At 39.2% G+C, this 18227-nt stretch overlaps 1 protein-coding gene across 2 annotated transcripts; it reads left to right on the top strand.

Moving 5' to 3' along the window:
• The first annotated feature begins 641 nt into the window (after positions 1-641).
• On the top strand, positions 642-16275 carry LOC144707728 (RNA-binding (RRM/RBD/RNP motifs) family protein). 2 transcript variants are annotated; one of them, XM_078580959.1, is made up of 22 exons: positions 642-756; positions 889-1103; positions 1225-1285; positions 6597-6633; positions 8404-8531; positions 8620-8700; positions 8787-8874; positions 9944-10077; positions 10201-10340; positions 11425-11475; positions 11562-11644; positions 11752-11806; positions 11881-11992; positions 12311-12773; positions 13155-13368; positions 13449-13519; positions 14330-14498; positions 14573-14702; positions 15436-15707; positions 15792-15818; positions 15886-15927; positions 16012-16275. In XM_078580959.1, exons 2-22 carry the CDS (start codon positions 981-983, stop codon positions 16195-16197), a joined length of 2667 nt encoding a protein of 888 aa, XP_078437085.1. In that variant the 5' UTR covers positions 642-756; positions 889-980; the 3' UTR covers positions 16198-16275. The 2 variants fall into 2 exon arrangements, with proteins under 2 accessions (XP_078437085.1, XP_078437086.1); XM_078580960.1 differs by lacking the exon at positions 15792-15818.
• Positions 16276-18227: the final 1952 nt, after the last annotated feature.

Genomic DNA, 18227 nt, shown 5'->3' with positions numbered 1-18227 from the left:
TCCAAGTTGCCGAAAACCGTCCCCGTCCGGAGTTGCCGGGACGACTTTTTCGTGGCGATTTTCGTCCAACATCGAGGACGGGACGTTTTTCCGTCCAAGTTGCCGAAAACCGTCCCCGTCCGGAGGTGCCGGGACGAATTTTCGTGGCGATTTTCTTCCAACATCGCGGACGGGATGATTTTTCGTTCAAGTTGCCGAAAACCGTCCCCGTCCGGAGGTGCCGGGACGAATTTTCGTGGCGATTTTCTTCCAACATCGCGGACGGGACGATTTTTCGTTCAAGTTGCCGAAAACCGTCCCCGTCCGGAGTTGCCGGGACGACTTTTCCGTGGCGATTTTCGTCCAACATCGAGGACGGGACGCTTTTCCGTCCAAGTTGCCGAAAACCGTCCCCGTCCGGAGGTGCCGGGACGAATTTTCGTGGCGATTTTCGTTCATCATCGAGGACGGGACGGGACGTTTTCCGTCCAAGTTGCCGAAAACCGTCCTCGTCCGGAGGTGCCGGGACGAATTTTCGTGGCGATTTTCTTCCAACATCGCGGACGGGACGATTTTCGTCCTGAGACGGAAAACCGTCCCGTCCGCGTCACTGTACTATAGGCTGTAACCTTCTAAAACCCTACATCTCTCTCTCTCTCTCTCTCTCTCTCTCTCTCTCTCTCTCCCCTCTTAATAGGGGAAGAAGAAGCGCTACTGTCACTGCATTGATCATCTCTACAGTCTTCTCCAAGTTCCGAACTTCTTCATCGCTTCCCGGTAATCTTAAACTTCATTCATCCCTCTACAAAAATCTTCGTTGCGGCAGTTGTAAACAAGGCGTTGTCTTCCGTGCGGAAATGTGTTTTTAATTTGAATTCCAAATGTTTGTTTAATTTGAATTTCTTGCAGCCTTTGCGTGGATTTTGAGGAAATTGGGTCAAAATTCCTTCAAGAGTGGGAGTGTTGTCGAATCTTGGTGATTAGCAATTTGATTTTGAGGCATGGGGAAGAGGAAGATGGCAGACAAGGAGGGAGAACCGAAGGCGGTCAAAGGGAGGGATGATGAGCACTCGCCTGCTACCGTGTTCGTGGGCAATTTGCCGTATACTATCCAGGCCACTGAGGTGTTTCACTATGATACAGATTTTCAAAAAAAATTTTGGTTTTTTTTTCTCGTAACTTCCTCTCTGAAGACGGATTGAAATTCTGACTGGCGCTTTCTTGTCCTTGGATCTGTATTTTCAGCTGGAACAAGTGTTCAGTGAGATCGGTCCGGTCAGGCGTTGCTTCTTGGTGCTTCCCAAAGGTGTAAATTTTGATCTTATTTCTTAATTTGCCTTGTTTACTTGATGTATTTTGCAACTTTCAAACGCCATTGCTTCATCTACGACAGAGATGGCAAGAATTGTTCCACATTTTGTCAAAAAATTGTCGTCTTCGGAAGCTGTTATTTCCTCTATGCATGATTGATTTTACTTTATATAAATTGATGGCAGGAACCTCTAAGAAAACATAACTTGTGATGCTTTGGACTGTATATTTTCGGGAATATGATGACGATAGAAGATGCCATGACTGAGAAATGTACTCGTAAGAGTCATTATCTACTCTTGATTCGTCTCCCTTCTTCCAGCAGCCACCTTACCTGTTAGGGTTAGACACAACCCTAAAGAAAGAGCCCGAAACTGACTAATATTAAACTCAGCCAGTTATATACTGGTTCATGCAAAGGGGTCCTGGGCCTGTCTAACTTAAGTCGCTTATTTTCGTATGTGAAATAAGTGACTCGGAATAGTCTTTAAACGTAGTGGTTCACTAATAACCAATGACCCACTTACAGTGGATATATAAAAGTACATATGAACAACTTAAAAACAACACAGAGTAGCTCTCCCCTGCAAGCTGCGTATGGATGTCAGTCATGCCCAACTTGAATGTTAGATTTTGAAATCGTGGACCCACTTGCCCCTTGGTGAAGATATCAGCCGTCAGCTCAGATGATACCAAATATACTAGAGCAATAACCTTCACATCAGTTTTCTCCTTAATAAAGTGTCAATACATTTAAATGTGTTTGGTTCTATCATGCTGAATAGGGTTTTTTTGGATGGCGATTGCATTGGTTGTCATAATACATCCAGGTGTCCTCCTGCAGAAACAGCTTTTGATCTTCTAGTATGCTCCTTAGCCAGAAGGCTTCACATATTCCCTGAGCCAGTGATCGAAACTTAGACTCGGCTAGGTGACTAAGCTTCCCCGAATAGAAGTACAATATACAGATGTGAACTTCCTGTCAACTATAGAGCAAGCATAATCAGCATTTGTATACACTTCAACGGACAACCCTCCAATCCTTTTAAATACGAGACCCTTTCCAATTTTACCTTTTAATTATGGGAGAATTTGATGAGCTCCTTGGAGAGAAATCTCATTTGGGTTACTCGTAAACTGAATTAGATAGCTGGCTGCAAATAAGATATCCAGACAAGTATGGTTCCGATAGTTTATTTTTGCCAACAGTGCTCTCTTCACCTCATCCAATTTTCACATTGATATTCCCAGGAGTACTCACAGTTTCACACCCAATCGTACCTGTCTCCCTGAGAAGGTTCAAAATGTACTTTCGTTGGGAGATGAAGATACTTGACCTGGATTGTGCAACTTCAATTCCCTAGAAATACTTCAGATGACCCAATTATTTTTGTTGGATTCAAGTGCTTACCAACTGTATGAAAGCCAATAGCTGATATTTCAGCTGTATAAGGGCACTAATTTTCATCTTCAAGCAGGATGTTGTAATTCAACACTCCCCCACAACACCTGCTGCTGGCCTAGTTATGACCCTAAAGTGCAGCGTGTTGCATCTGGGATTTGAACCTACCAAGTGGCTCTGATACCATGTTGCATTCAAGCACTTACCAAATGTGCTAAAAGCTATAGCTGATGGTAGGGACACTACTTTTCATCTTTAAGCATGATGTTGTACTTCAATAATTTGATATCAAAATGACAAGATAGCTCTTGACTTAAATGTTCAATCTCCCTCTTTCGTTTCTTGTTAAAAGGATGTCATACACAATGGACCCTGTCAGACTGCCGATGACTAGATTTGATCTCCTTTGCGCTGCTAAAAACTAGAGTTTCTCATTGCACTGGTGAGTTTACTGAATCACACTCTCAGTGACTGCTTAAGACCATACAATGAATGCCCTTTTTAACCTGCAGACATGTGGTTGATCACTAAGTTGGTACCATGGAAATGCAAGATCTTCATGCGAAAATGCAGTCTTGACATCAAACAGTAGATGTCCCCTCCATGCTTGGCAGCAAGTGTGATGAGAATTCTGACTGTGTTGAATTTGGCAACTGGGAAAAAGTTTCAAAGTAATCAGAGACTGTGTGTATAACCCTTTGCCACAAGCCTAGCTTTGTTTCTTTCTAGTGCCCCATCTGCACTGAAAATGGCTGTGTACACGCATTGGCGCCCAACCAATCTCTTACCCTGGAGAAGCTAAACCAGTTTCCATGTTTCATTCCTCTCCAGGGTTAGCATCTACCCATTCATGACTTTCTTCCACTCTGCACTGCTTCAAAACTCATTAGAATAGTTATCTCACTCAGAGTGCTTAAGAACTATTGAACTGAATACTCAGCCTATCATATGATACATACTGGCTAATCAGAGACTTTGTTTGACTTCTCTCGCCTTGTGCTGGTCAATAGGCCAGTGTAGATCTTCCTTAGGTCGAGCCGAATCAGGATTTTCCACACCTTCATGTTCAGTCATATGATTATCGTCACCAGTGGTAGAGTCACCAAGACCTGAATTAAATTGATTCTTATGTACTTCTGTATCAAGAGTTGGCTCCCTTGCCGGTAGATGCATTTTAATGGACTTGGATGTGTCCAACCAGGGATCAACTTCATAAGTTTGATCTTGGAAATGACTCGGTAGATCCGTTTGCAGTTCATGGTGTTCAAAGATATTATTGTTTAGAGACATCAAGGTTTGGTTGTATGATGATCCCACCCAAGTGTTGTTTCCTTTGGCTGTTCCATTGCTTCACCCTTTGGTACTTTAAAAAGCATCTCCTGTTCAACAAAAGTCACATCTGCAGACATGTTAAATTTCCTTGTTGCTGGTTGGAACCATCTATAGCCCTTCTGTACGCACGAATAGCCCACAAATGTGCACCTAAGTGCACTACACATGTACATAAGCCACAGGTCTGAAAAACCTGTACATCAACCCAATGCTCAAGTGAATTCCTGGAAGACATGAGCTCAATTGATTAATTGGACTTTGAATACCCAATGTATTTGTTGAAATTCAATCAATGAGGTGCACTGTTGTAAGTACAGGCTCTTCCCTATAAATCTTCATCATCTGGGCTTGAAACAGAAGTGCCTGGCTGTTGCTAGAATGCAGCCTATGCTCCGTTCAGTCACCCCATTTTGCTGAGGGGTATTAACACTTGACGACTCATGAATAATGTCCTTCGTTGTGAAATATGATTTTACTGATGAATTAATATTCCTTGGCACTATCAAACTTGAATTGCTTGATCCTGCTTCCAAACCGATTACTGATCATGTCACCAGGCTGTAATACAATCTGAGGCACCTCCGCCTTCGATTTCATCAAATATAGCCTTGTTACTTGCATACAATTATCCACAAAATCACAAACCACCTGCAGCTATAAATAATCGTCATGGGACTTGGTCCGAATACATTACTATGCATGCAATGCAAAGTATTTAGACATCTGTGATTTAAATATTTAAAAGACAAAATATTCGCCTCACACGATAACTGTTGGTCATTCACTTCATCAAAAAGTGGCAGATTGTGTGTTCTTAATAGCTCAAACAGAGGATGAATTATGCATCTATGTGATAGGATCCTTGACAGGATCCTCAACCTATCAAGGGGATAGTTTCGTCATGTTAGCGCACAGGGCATTTCAGTCATTTGGCTTTTGTGTATATCCTTTAATTAGGGATGCCCTCCCTTTAGGAGGGCAGCCAAGAAGTATGAAGTAAGGTTTCATGTCTCCCTTCTCCATGTCTAGGTTCTCTCTCCCCCCTCGACAATCCCTGTCCCTCATCATCGTCTCTAACTCACCACATCTTCAGGCGGCTCATCCCAGGGGTGGATGTCTCCTCAGAGGATGCCTTTTGGGGAATCTATACAAGGCCTCACACGCAGGGGCAAGAGGGGCATGGTTGACCCTTCCCAGTGCTCTGGGCGTTATGGCTGCGCGGGAACAAAGTCAACGGATGCTGTTGTACAAGCAGTGATGTGTTTTACCTCAGTGTGGTTTAAAGGCCCATTGCCAATCCACGGGGTGGTCGTGTGGGGGATTTATGTACGTAAAAATTCATATTTATAAATCACAACAGGAGGGTCACCAAATTTGTGTATTCTCTACTATCTTTCTTGAAAAAACAACTTCCTGCTGGCCTCCTTCACGTGTCTTCGCCTTCTGCAATTTGCATTCTTAAGAGCCTCCCTTGGGTCGTCTCGTGGAAGTTGAGTTCCCTCCAATTTAGATCTATTATACCAATATTCGCTGGGTCTCACTTCTCTTTGTCGGAAATGCAGAGGCATTGTTCATAGGTGTTTCCAGCATCAGCTTTAGACAATCCTCCTAGTCCATCAGTTTTCCTTTGGCATCTTCCAGTGTAGTTTCCTTTATGGAGAAGTTGACTTCTGAGATTTTCATACTTGGAATTGAGGCCCATGAGGAAGACAATGAGTCTCTGCTTGAGTATATGCTCCTTCCCCCCAGGTTGACATGGCCAGAGAGAGTCTATCTCCCTCCATATGTCATCACCTTGAAGGCATAGGTCATAATACTGTCAACTCCCTCTCTGGCTTGTGCAACCTTGGTTTTCAACTCATTGATACACCACAGAAGCTGCTGTTTTGCACTATACTTATGAAACTCATCCAGAACTTCTTGACAGTATCCACATATACAAAATTCCTCTTCATATCAAGGATTATATTGCCCAATATCCTCTGCCGGATAAGGGTCTCATTTGTTTTCCAAGTTTTATACGAATGATCTCCATTTGGGATTGGTCCATCAGTCAAGCAATGACACAGTCTACTGCCTTCCAAGGTAACTCAGCCATTTGGCTCCATTCAAAGGTGTTCATCCCATCAATTTTAACCCGAATACCTGGAAACAGCACAGTGCTTGCACATAAGGTCGTTTTTATGTATCTCCTATTGAAAGCCTTGCATTAATATCTGCAGGACTTTTGTCTTAACTCAACCATTTGGCTCCATTCAGACATGTTCACCCATCAATTTTATCCTGATATTAATATCTGCACTCTGAATCCATGGTGGTCGTCACTAGAATGTGTCTCCTATCTAAAAGCTTGCATTAATATCTGCAGGACTTTGGTCTTAATGTGTTTGCTGCGCAATATTTCACTAGCGAATTTGGAAAGTTAAATTGTCATTTATTGTTGAACGCTTTTATGATTCGCATGATGAAACTTTCATTCTTTTTCTAGTGAACTTGCTTTCTTACCTTATTTTGGAATCATGTCGACCTGCGTTCTTATGTTGCCTTTAATTTTTCTTTTCTTGTTTTGCAGGAGCGAACACTCATCGTGGCTGTGGCTTTGTACAGTTGTGAGAATCTATTCCCGTTATATCAAATAAGAAAATCACCGTAGCAAATGAAATAACAAATCAATGCAGTATAGTACAAATAATTAGGCCATTACTTTTCAGAATACAAGTATGAAACCTGCGAAATATTACTTTTCTCGTTTCTCCTTCGCTATTTGCGAGTTGCAAGAATATGAATTTGTATTTTCCCTAGCCTGATTATTTCTTCATACATTTCGAGTTTGGTCAGGCATTCTCCTTAAATATGATACAGGCCATATTTAATGTATCAAAATACAAGTACTTGGGCTACTTCTGTTTTACATACAAATATAAATCCTACGAAAAATTAGATTTCTCACTTCTCCTGTGATATTTGTGAGTAGTAATTTTGATTTAAATTTGCTTGGTATGTTTTCATAAATTTGGAATTTGTCTGGCATTCTCATTAAATATGATACTTGACATATTGAATGTATTAAAATACAACTACTTGGTCTAGATCTGTTATACATTTTAAATATACTTTTTTGAACGGAAAAAGGAAGATCATGTATTTTAGGGCAGTCTATTACGAGCAAGACAGGAAATGAGCTTGCATCAAATTCAGATTGGAGACTTGTCGATCAAGATAGGAAATGAGTGACGCAGCCTTTTCTGGGCTACATCAATGAGTCTTCGCAAAGTCGTCTAAATATAACTCCTGAAAAATATTAGTTTTCTCATTTCTCCTGTGCTATTTGCTTGTAGCAATCATTTTGATTCGTATTTTCCCTAGGCTCAGTATTTTTTCATCGTTTAGGAGATGGTTCTCTTAGAAGTAGGATTATAATTATAATTCCCCCTTCTTAAGGTTCCTATCTGTGATTAATGGAAAGAGAAAAAAGAAGAGAGAAGAATTTGGGGCAAGAAGGAATAATTTTTATTGCTGAACTGGGCCCCCTTTTATAGAAGAAAAACTTCACTTGTTAGAAAGGGAATATTCCTAAGGAATATTCCCTGTTTCCAACGGTCATATATTTTGAATATATGACTGTTTGAAACAGAGAGGTCCAGCTGCTTTTAAAGCAGCTGGACTCTCCAACGGCTGGGTTTCAGCCGTTGGAGAGTTGGGCCTGACTGTGGTCAGGCCCAACATATATTAGGCCCTACTGGGCCTAATATATGGGCCCTACTGGGCCTACACTAATGGGCCCTTAATGGGCCCTTAGTGGGAAGTTAGGCGGCCCATGTTGGGCCTGAAGTAGTTATTTTTATTAATATCTCCTAGGGTTAGGCTATTACAGAGTACAAGGCCTCGGGCCCATTAGTTAGCTTAAACCCTACTAAGTATCCTCCATGACCTAACACTATCCCCATATAGGTTTAGGGAACCCTCTAGTTAACTGAGTCTAGAGTTTGGGTTCATCTTCATCCGAAATAGAGTTTGCTATCTTCTGATTCTACCTCCCTTCTTCCTGTCTCTCTCTTGCTGCTGAGCTCTCATTATCTTCACCATGGAGCTCAACTTGATCCACCAGTTTATAATTCCGCTACATTACATTTTCTCACTTCTATCATACGTTGTACTCCTGGGCGTCTGTATCCACGTCAGTATTTTTTTTGTGAAACATAATATAATTTCTGTTTATAAATGGAATCTGAAGGTGAACGTAAAAAAACCTGATGAACTAGTTTTCCCTGCTTTGTTACTCTGTCATTTTCTGCTGCGAGAGAACGGAAATTTCGTTGACTATTAATTTTGTATAAATCCTGCATTTTTCCTTTGGATCTTGATCTCTTCATTTCCAGTGCTTTGGTAGAGCACGCTGAACGTGCTGTTCAACTAAAGAATGGTTCTGAAATTGGTGGGAGAAAAATCAGAGTGAAGCAGGCAACGCGTCGTGTTTCTTTGGAGCAACGTTGTTCAAAGACAAAGGGTAGTGAGACATGTTTTTTTTTTTTTTTCATGAGCTTGTTTTCCTATTATTGCTAACTGATATTCTTTAAGTCATTTTTTTCACGCAGCTGATCTAGAAAATAGCAGCCAGAGTATGGGTCATGCATCGACTCCAACGCCTGACGATAGTTCACAGATACAAGTTCCAGGTCATATTATTGTTTGTTGCTGACTGTGAAGTGAAATGCCATGATTCAGTCAGATCATTGTATTGATTATTGTTTCATTAATCTAGAAATAATCACCAAACGTGAGAAGGTCAGAAGGAAAATGATCATTGACACCTGCAAAGACGAGAAGATTCCTGGGTCTGAAAAACAGAGGTAATTTGTTTTATATTTTTTTGGCCTCATAATGGGTAAACACATACTTCTTACGTATTTCTTTCATGTTTGTATGGTTGCTCAATCCAATATCATTTTCCTCTGTATCATTCTCTTGTATATTTATGACGCAGCCTTAGTACACGAACGGTGTAGGAACATGACTTGAATCCACAAGCCTTGCACTACTTGAAGGAACCAAGTCCTGAATCCACAGAACTAGCTTCTCCAACCCTTGAGTCCACAAGGGGTTTGCTTGAATCCACAAGCAGCTAAGCACTCTCTAGCAAAGAGAACACTCAGAGGGGAGAAACAACAGTTTCAACAAAACAATAGATTTCAATAATAATCATTCAGGGTTACATGGGGGCCTTATATAAGCCACAACAAGTGCAGGGTCGTCCATAATGACTGTACCCATGAAAAGACGAGTCAAAACATTGAGAAAAACAATTCTGACAAGCTAAAACAGAGGATAAGCAGCCTGAGAGGCCTGAGCAGAGATATCCTGCAGATTCTGGGGCCTGTAGAAGCTGTCAGGAGATATTTGTGTGGCTCAAGAAGATCCTGATAGGACAAAACAGAAGATATGCAGCTCTGACAAGTTAGAGCAGAGATATTGGCAGAAGAAGAATCTGTCAGAGGATTCTATCATAAGATCCTGTCAGAGAAAATCTTGTTAGAGAAAATCCTGTCAGATGATCTTGTCAGAGAAAATCCTGTCAGTTTGATGCTGTATCATTTTACGTTTGCACAATCATTTATTTTTTAAGTCACGAGTTTGTGGAAGTATGAGTCATTCACCTTCTCGTACTAGTTTCAATAAATTTTTTGTCAACATTGGTTTCCTTGGTAGCCCATTGATTGCGTTTTACCCTCAATGTGCAATTTGTTTCTGAATTTGAACATGTTTCTTCGCTGCCTTGAAGTAGGGAAAATAATTTTCCACAATTTTGTGATATCTTCTTGTGTTGAAGAAACACAAATTATGTTTCTTGGAATTACAATTCATATTTATAATATTTTTGGAGTAATAACTCATTGTCTACTCAATCTGAATGTTTTCTAGGGTTGCTAGGACAGTAATTTTTGGTGGCCTGGTCAATTCTGATGTTGCGGATGAATTGTTACGTCGTGCGAAGGAAATTGGACCTGTTACGTCGGTACACTATCCTCTTCCTGAGGAAGATCTTGAACTTCATGGTCCGTGCTTGATCCCATTTTCTCTACTTAAATATATCCAAGGACTCTTCTTTTTTCTCTTTCCCAGTTTATTCATCACCCAAGTGATGTCTTAGCCAGTGAGAAACTATTCTCCTCTTTCAGGACTTGCTCGAGATGGATGTAAACCTGGTGCTTCGGCTGTTGTCTATGAAAGTGTCAAATCAGCACAGGCAGCTGTTATTAAGTTACATAAGCTGAAAATCAATGAAAGTCATGTGTGGGCCCGACAACTGGGCGGAGAGGTAGATTTCTGTCCATAAATTTTATAAGTTATTGTGCCTACAGATTTCCATGTGAGGCTGTTGGCCCGGGATGTTTATTTAGTTGGTTTATTTAAAGTCTTCCCGTGTTATCAAAAGCCATTCCAAAATTTCACCCGGATTTTGTTTGAAAGTTTGGAAATACGAAATTTAAATATATTTTTTCCATAGAGATAGTACCTATGAGAGCAGAAAAGGACCTTATTTATGCATGCCACTTCATGTAAATATAGTTGAAATTGAAGAAATCTTCTTGTATTGACTAAAATTTCACCCTGATTTTGGTTGAAACTAATAGAACTATGAAGTTGATAACATTTGTTTTATTTCATCGATTAATTTATAATGAGAGACAATGACATACTTCTTTACAAATGATATGGCTTGAACTCCGGCCATTTCACATTGAAATATACGTTAAACTCTTCACATCAAAAATGATTTCATGATTGACGATGTGTGTTCTGAAAATTCAATTTTTATAGTACTGTTTTCTACTGTGATAGACTTTTAAGACAACAGGGGGAAATAAAAAAATTCTGATCACCTGTCTACCTATTTTTTTTTTTGAAACATTAAACGGGACGGTCACCCGACAAGTCGGTGACCTGTCTACCTATTTAAGGTAGATACAATTTCCTGTCTCTGGCTGCCCTACCTTCTTTCTTTTTCCTCTCCTTTCCTTTGTAATTTCCAAGAGGATAATTACCGTGCTTTTTATAAACATTAATTATTTTAATTACTGACACCATGAGCCTCTTATTGTGCTTTTTTGCCCGATATGATTCCACTGATTCGACTTGCGTGGTAAAGTTCTAAGGCAACATATGTCACCCTTGCCAAAGTCGATCTTAGTCTTCTTTGAAAGCCTTGTCTTACGGTCTTTGAAGTCTTGTTGGGTATAGTCTTCTTTGAACGTTTTGTTTCTTCCTGTTAAATATAGCTGCTCTATCACATTTTTAGTTTTGTCTTTATTCCTCAAAGATCCCTCATTATATAAATGTGATAGTTATCTTATTGTATTCCATGCATCCATTTGATTTCTTTCTTTTAAACTTCATTTTAGGGCTCAAAGACACAACAATGGAGAGTCATTGCGAGAAATTTGCCTTTCAAGGTTAGTTTTTCTCTCCGACATGAGTCTGTTTGCTATGCCAGTGCACAGAATAAAGATGATCTAATTATCACGCACGTGTAATGTAGGTAACAGTTGATGAGATTATAAAGCTCTTTACTCCTGTTGGCTACGTGTGGGATGTTAGCATGCCTCATCACTCGGATCAAGGGTACTTGCTCGTTATATTTATTTATTTTTTTGAGGAAATTCGCACTTTATGTTTATTATGTGTTTTTTGCTTTCTTAAAAACGTTAGAAGCTAATGTTCTTTTTCAGGTCTTCAAAAGGTTTTGCTTTTATCTCATTTCTGCATAAACTTGATGCTGCAAAGGTGTGACTTAATTGTCTTGGATGTAACATTATCTAGGTTATGCTGCAAATCTTTCATGTGTCATTTTTTTTCAGGCTATCGAGAAAATCAATGGCCAAACCATTAGGAAGAGAACTATTGCTGTTGACTGGGCTGTCTCAAAGAAGAAATATCTTGCTGCTGTGGATGAAGTATCTTCAAAAGACGGTAATACATGGGATGTTTTTGCCTTGTGCATTTTTCAGCTTATCTTCGTCCGACTTTTTCTTTTCCATTTAATTGAAACTATGGACTTGTCTCTTCTTCTGTTTTGGGCACGATCTATTTGTCTCAATTCCTAGAAAATAAGGTTTACTTCAACAAGATTATGATGGATTTCTTTGCAAAAATGTTTATGGAAGAGTTGCATTTCAATAACCGATCAAGGAGATCTTAATATATAGAAGTTTCGGATTGCTCTATTTGACATCTCATCCGTTCCTGTTCATTTTCATTCATTTCAACGATTGAGTACTTTATCTGCAGAGAAATTGGACGATAAACCTATGGTAGATGAAGCCAGTCAAGATTCGATTGATCATGATACCAGTGACGGTGAGACAGGTCAAAATCAAGATAATAAGGAGAAGGATGAGGAAGAGGACCAAGAACACTCTGATGTAATTGACGAAGATATGGAATTAGATATTGCTCAGAAGGTTCTTCAAAACCTAATCAAAGACACTGTGAAACATTCATCAGCTGACAATGATACAAACCCATCTGAGACTGTCATCAAAGATTCAAATTCTAGTACAAATTTAAGCAAGCAGAAGGAAGGGAATAAAGCTGTGCAGCCTTCCCCCGAGTCAAGAGCCGATGCAGGCTTGGAAAGAACATTGTTCATAACTAATCTTCCGTTTGAAATTCAAGGAGGTGACGTGAAGCAGAAGTTTTCTGCGTTTGGTGATGTGGAATCGTTTGTCCCGGTTCTCCACAAAGTCACAAAGTGAGCCTCTATTTTTCTCATTCTGTCATTTGTTTCTCAATAATTTAAGTGGGCCGCATTTTATCAGTGGCCCACATTAATCTTTCAATATTTTTAAGCACTAATATTAGTGGACAACGAGTTATGAATTGCTCACGCCAGTTTTGCTTTTAATTCTCTTGCTCTCATGTGGGGAATAAGTGACTCAAGTCAGATGGGCCTTGGCCCATGTACTTGTAAGCTGGCATTTTTTAAAGGGTCTTTCTGCTCAGTACTTTTACCAAACCCTAATCGGCCAGGAGGGAAGAGATTTGCCACGTTCAAAAATTGTTATTTTTTCTTAAAAAGAAAGAGCCAGTATGTTGATTGAGGACTTATGCACTTGTTTCCTCGTGGAAATAGGAGACCCAGAGGAACTGCTTTTTTGAAGTTTTCAACTGTAGAGGCAGCTGAAGCAGCTGTTTCTGCTGCCAACGCTGCTGCATCTCTAGGGCTCACCGTTGGCGGAAGGCGGCTTACAGTGATGAAGGCGTTGGATAAACAATCAGCTAACAAGATAGAATTGGAGAAGAAGAATGCTCAGAATCATGATATTCGCAATCTCTATCTCGCAAAGGTTATTTTTTATTATTCAATACTCTAATGGTCTACAATTCAGGCCCGTAGAATCTTTAGCATCCACTTTTATGTTCACAGGAAGGCGATATTATTGCTGGAACACCTGCAGCTGTAGGTGTATCAGAATCCGATATGAATAAACGTGCCAAGTAAGTTTGTGTTGATCATATTCCTATGTTTTCTTGTTTTGGAATCCTAGTTAATCATGTGTTGCGACTCCTGAGATTTCGGGGCAATGATAATAGTTAGGAACTGATAAGGTCTTCACTTGGATTTATCATTATAAGAAACGAAGAAGGAATAGCATTCCACGTGCAGGACACGCTGGAATTTGAAATTGTGATGTTGGGAAAAGTCAAAGCCACAAATAAAGGGGGTTGCGTCCAGGATGGGTGTCTATTTTAACATCTTAATGAAGTCAGGTTGAGGCAAGAGATCCTCTTGTCTTCTGGTAGTGATAGGAGAAGCTGATCTGATCCACCCCAGTCGTCGTCTGAAGGTGGAAGGAGGGGTCGATCTGGTCGATTCCCGTTCCCGTATTGAATTGTAACCGTTTAAGACGAATGATCTTCTATCCGTTCCATCTAATTACTATTCCTTCTCAGCTGTGAATTTGGCTGTGGATTAAAATTATTATCGATTTGAACATTTGGCTGTGATACTGCATTGATTTGATCCATCGTTAATTCTTGATTGTGAAGAAACTGACTTATTGACTAGTTAGGTTACAATTCTCCAGAGAAACGTAACAGGAACCCTTAACTACTTGAGTATATGCATTTTTCTCTTTGGTCTGGTTTGCTCTACCCTCTTTCATTTCACAAATTACAAATTTTAAATCTTAATCCTGAAATTCGCAAATTATAACTAATTTTAAAATTCGTATTGTTTTCTTCAAAAAAAACTAATTTTAAAAAGATGCATGTTATTGTCTTCTTGAACTCTGGTTATTCTCTCAGGTTAGCCGAGAAAAAGATGAAGACGCTGGAATCCACAAATTTTCATGTTTCTAAAACTCGACTTATAATCTATAACATCCCAAAGAAAATGACGGAGAAAAAACTGAAGGCTCTTTGCAGGGAAGCCGTTCTTGCTCGAGCTTCAAAACAAAATCCTACTATTCTGCAGGTTCGTCTGTCAATGGCTGAATGAAAAAAGAATCTTTCTTTATCGTGTTTCTGTCAACTCTATCTTTGTGTCAGGTCAAACTATTGAAAGATGCCAAAAAAGGAAAGGTCAAAGCGAAGGGTCACTCTAGAGGGGTAGCCTTTGTGGAATTTCAAGATCATGAGCACGCGCTTGTGGCGTTGCGAGTTCTGAATAATAACCCAGGTATTATTCGACCATTTTTTTTATATGCATCCTTTGATACCAAATGTTTAATTCTGAGCTGTCCATGAGAACGTGTGAAATGTTCACCCAAATCAGTGGGGATAGGGTTTTGATTTCAAGATTTAGGATTTAGGACTTAGGGTTTGAAGGTGAGGGTTTTCCTTTACAAATGTTGTATTGAAAGCTTCTCTCACAAGAATGCGTGTTGTAGCTAACTTGAATAATTTAAATTTTCTGAAAAGTTTCTCTTGTACGATAAATGCCTATCTATAACATGAAAATTCAATTTGTTTATTGCCCTACTTTATCTAAGTAAGAAAATTTGCTGACCTTAAGGATTAAAGTTTTTTCGTAACAAGTTTCTCTCCTAGGATCATCATTATTTCTTGCCCTGATTTCTCGAGGAAAATGAGAAAAGTTGTACTTATATTTTTAGTTTTCTGAATTTTTTTCCGGCTGTATTGTCTAGGAAATAACCTCTGTAATCTTCTTCAGTGATCTTCAAATAGGCAAGTGATAGTCTTCCGTTCGTTAGGTCATTCGATGTAGCTAAAATCGAACCAAGATAGAAAAAAAGGGGTTTTTTTGGTTTGTCCATGAATTATTTTTATTACTTTCTTTTCTTATAAAAAGTCCATAATAGATTTGAGTTGGATATTAAGCAAAAAAATAAGTGGAAATGTCAAATGTTCATTAACTAGAATCCTCGTTTGATTAATCACATGTTCTGCAGAGACCTTTGGCGTTGATCATCGTCCGATCGTAGAATTTGCCCTCGACGACATCCGAAAACTACAACAGAGGAAGCATCGCCTATCCACTCAGAGAGAGAAGTCGCAAAAATCTCCAATGAATCGCGATGGAGGAGCTGCTCCTGAAAAAGATTCCACATTTTCTGGAAATGACAGTGAAATCAAGCGCAGGCCCAAGAAAATTAGATCATCAAATGCTACTGTTCCAGATGCGCCACTTTCTGGAACAGGCACGAGAAAGTTACCGAAAAAGGTTAGGATCTAATCTTTTTTTGGTATTATCCCCCTCTCAGCTCTTGTTTTTCTATTTGAAAAAATTGAAAATTCTTCTTCTCAGGATGACAAGATAAAGTTTCAAGAAAAGGTGAGGTTTTATCTTTTTGGGATGTTGTCTTAGACTTTTTCTAAAAGTGAATTCTCTTACTTTTCAGGACACGCAGCCCGAAAAAGGCAAGAGAAAGTTTCAGGAAAAAGTGAGAGTTAATTCATTTTTTTGAGGTCCTTAACAACCAATATCTTGTTCATCGTCTGACATTTTTATGTTCTTTCATTTTCAGGGAATCGAGGAGGATAACTTGCAGAAAAAGAAGAAGTTGAAAAAGAGTGAGGGCAAAAACCATGGTGGGAAGGAGGTGGTTGATAAATTGGACTCCTTGATTGATCAGTATCGAGCCAAATTTTCGCAGAAAACCGCCAAGAAGACTGAAGGTTCTGGAGGCCTGAAAAGATGGTTTGAGTCCTAAAATATCCAACTAGCCCTCTTGATTTTTTATTTCCATATTAATTTATATAATCCAATACATTAAAGATTTCTATGGTCACCCCCCTCAATTGCATTTGCTCTTCAGTTTATTTTAAAGTATTGCAGCATGCCAGTTAAGGACTGGGGGTAGTTGTGGGCCAGTTCATGAAGCACTGTCTAATCATATTGCTTGCTTTCTAAGCCCATGAATTTAGATATTCTTGTTCATTTGCTGGTGAGAGTTACTTGGAGAAGTTTGTATTTAATAAAATGCTGGTAGTCAATGGTCAAGATCCGGAAGACTTGCAGTGTAAGGGCAAGATTTAAAACAATTATATAGAATCTACCAGAGGAAGAGAAAGAGGGTGGGATGGGGTTTGGACAGTATCCAGAGGGAATTCCTTGGTATTAGTGGATCTCAAGTAAAAACCCATTAAAGTTTGGTTTACACTCAAGTCAAATCTGCTGGAATGGTTCATTGCTGAGCAAGACAGGATATCTCCATGATGATCAACACTTTTTTAATTGTCTTGAGCAATGATATCTAAGGTTAAGCTAGATATAAAAGATTGCAGAGATCTATAATGATGAAGGCTCAACACATACAATACAAATATAGAATGATGCTCTGAACAAGATATAGCATCCTGCAGGAGATAATTACCATGATAGAGCACCAAGTGGAAACAGCAGGGGAATGTTTCATCCCACAGGATAGGAATATTCCTTAAAATGTCAAATACCCAATGACCCAAAGAAAACTAACCTCACAGCAAAAACGAATGCCTTATGCTCCTCATGAAATTATAATTTTTTTTCTAGACAGCAATGTTGCAAGGAATTACATGTAATGGTGATTTCAGGTGGGGTCAAATTATGGACATCATGAGATAATGAAAAATGAGTGTTTATAGACGTATGAGGGCTTATGATTATTAAAATATTTACCCCTCTTGATGAATAATATGTATCATTATACCAGTAGTGGGGTAGTTGAAGATGTTAGAGATGATGATGGTAAATGGGTGGTCCCTCATCATGAAGTTTGTTTTTGGATGCCAAACGACCATCTTTTGAGGTGATCTAGTCACAAATTGTTTAGGAATGCCACTCACATTGATAAAGAAGGAACTAAAGAAGTAAAACAAACTATTGTGTGGCTCTTATTCAACTATCAATTCAATCACATTCAAAGTACAATATTCATAGTAAAGATTTGATCTCTGAGCTTGGGAAAATTTTAGGACACTGTGCTGCACCACAGACACAAAAGCGAGAATAGAGTATTGATCATGCCATATGCTTGAACTGGGCTTGAGACCAATTTCAGAAAGTCCTTACCCCAAACAACTCACCATTAAAACACACATAAATAAATCAAATAGTTCCTTGGCCTGATCAATTATTACCGTTGTTTTGTGGCTTTACTTGATTACATAAAAAATCCATTGACCAAACTTCTCTTAATGGGTCCTTTCTGTTGAGATTATGAAGCCAACCAATCATTATTACATCTAAAAAAACTCTGTACTCTATGAGCTCTCCTTGGCTTTATATCATTTTTTGACACAGGCATTGGAGTGGTTCTGACGCAAAATGGGAAACCAATTTAACATTTCACCAAAGCCCTCTCCATATCAAATCACATGAAGGGAGCATAGGAACAAGAATTGGTGGCGCTCATCTAAGTTGTCATCTGGTCAAGAGTGAGTGTTAAAGGTCTTCTAGGTTTTTAACCAAATCGTAGTTCCATATCTACAGATCCCAGTGAACCGTGTGAGCTATGATTTAAAATTTTATTGAAGAAATGACATCAGAAATAAATATTAAGATGCTTTATCTTAATGAATTCCAATATAAAGTTACAATATTTGCATATCACTCAGCCTTCTTCACCTGACATAGATCAAATATGTGAACATTCAAGCAAGCCCCTAATATGTCCAAAATAACGCAGGCAATAGTTGACCAAAAGATAATGACCTTTTTTTACATAAATTTTACGGTCCTCAAAGTCAGGAACAAATGGGA

The sequence above is a fragment of the Wolffia australiana genome, chromosome 9 (assembly GCF_029677425.1).
Source record: "Wolffia australiana isolate 7733 chromosome 9, ASM2967742v1".
In the NCBI taxonomy this organism is placed as follows: domain Eukaryota; kingdom Viridiplantae; phylum Streptophyta; class Magnoliopsida; order Alismatales; family Araceae; genus Wolffia; species Wolffia australiana.
The sequence above is the reverse complement of the archived record's forward strand: the minus strand, read 5'-3'. Positions and strand labels throughout refer to the sequence as shown.

What these genes read in the sequence shown, in the direction of transcription:
- LOC144707728 (XM_078580959.1), top strand. Translation starts at nt 981, where the DNA reads ATGGGGAAGAGGAAGATGGCAGACAAGGAGGGAGAACCGAAGGCGGTC. An exon ending in TTCACAGATACAAGTTCCAG is followed by an intron (nt 8,701 to 8,786) that starts GTCATATTATTG and finishes TCATTAATCTAG; the next exon opens with AAATAATCACCAAACGTGAG. An exon ending in GATATGAATAAACGTGCCAA is followed by an intron (nt 13,520 to 14,329) that starts GTAAGTTTGTGT and finishes TTATTCTCTCAG; the next exon opens with GTTAGCCGAGAAAAAGATGA.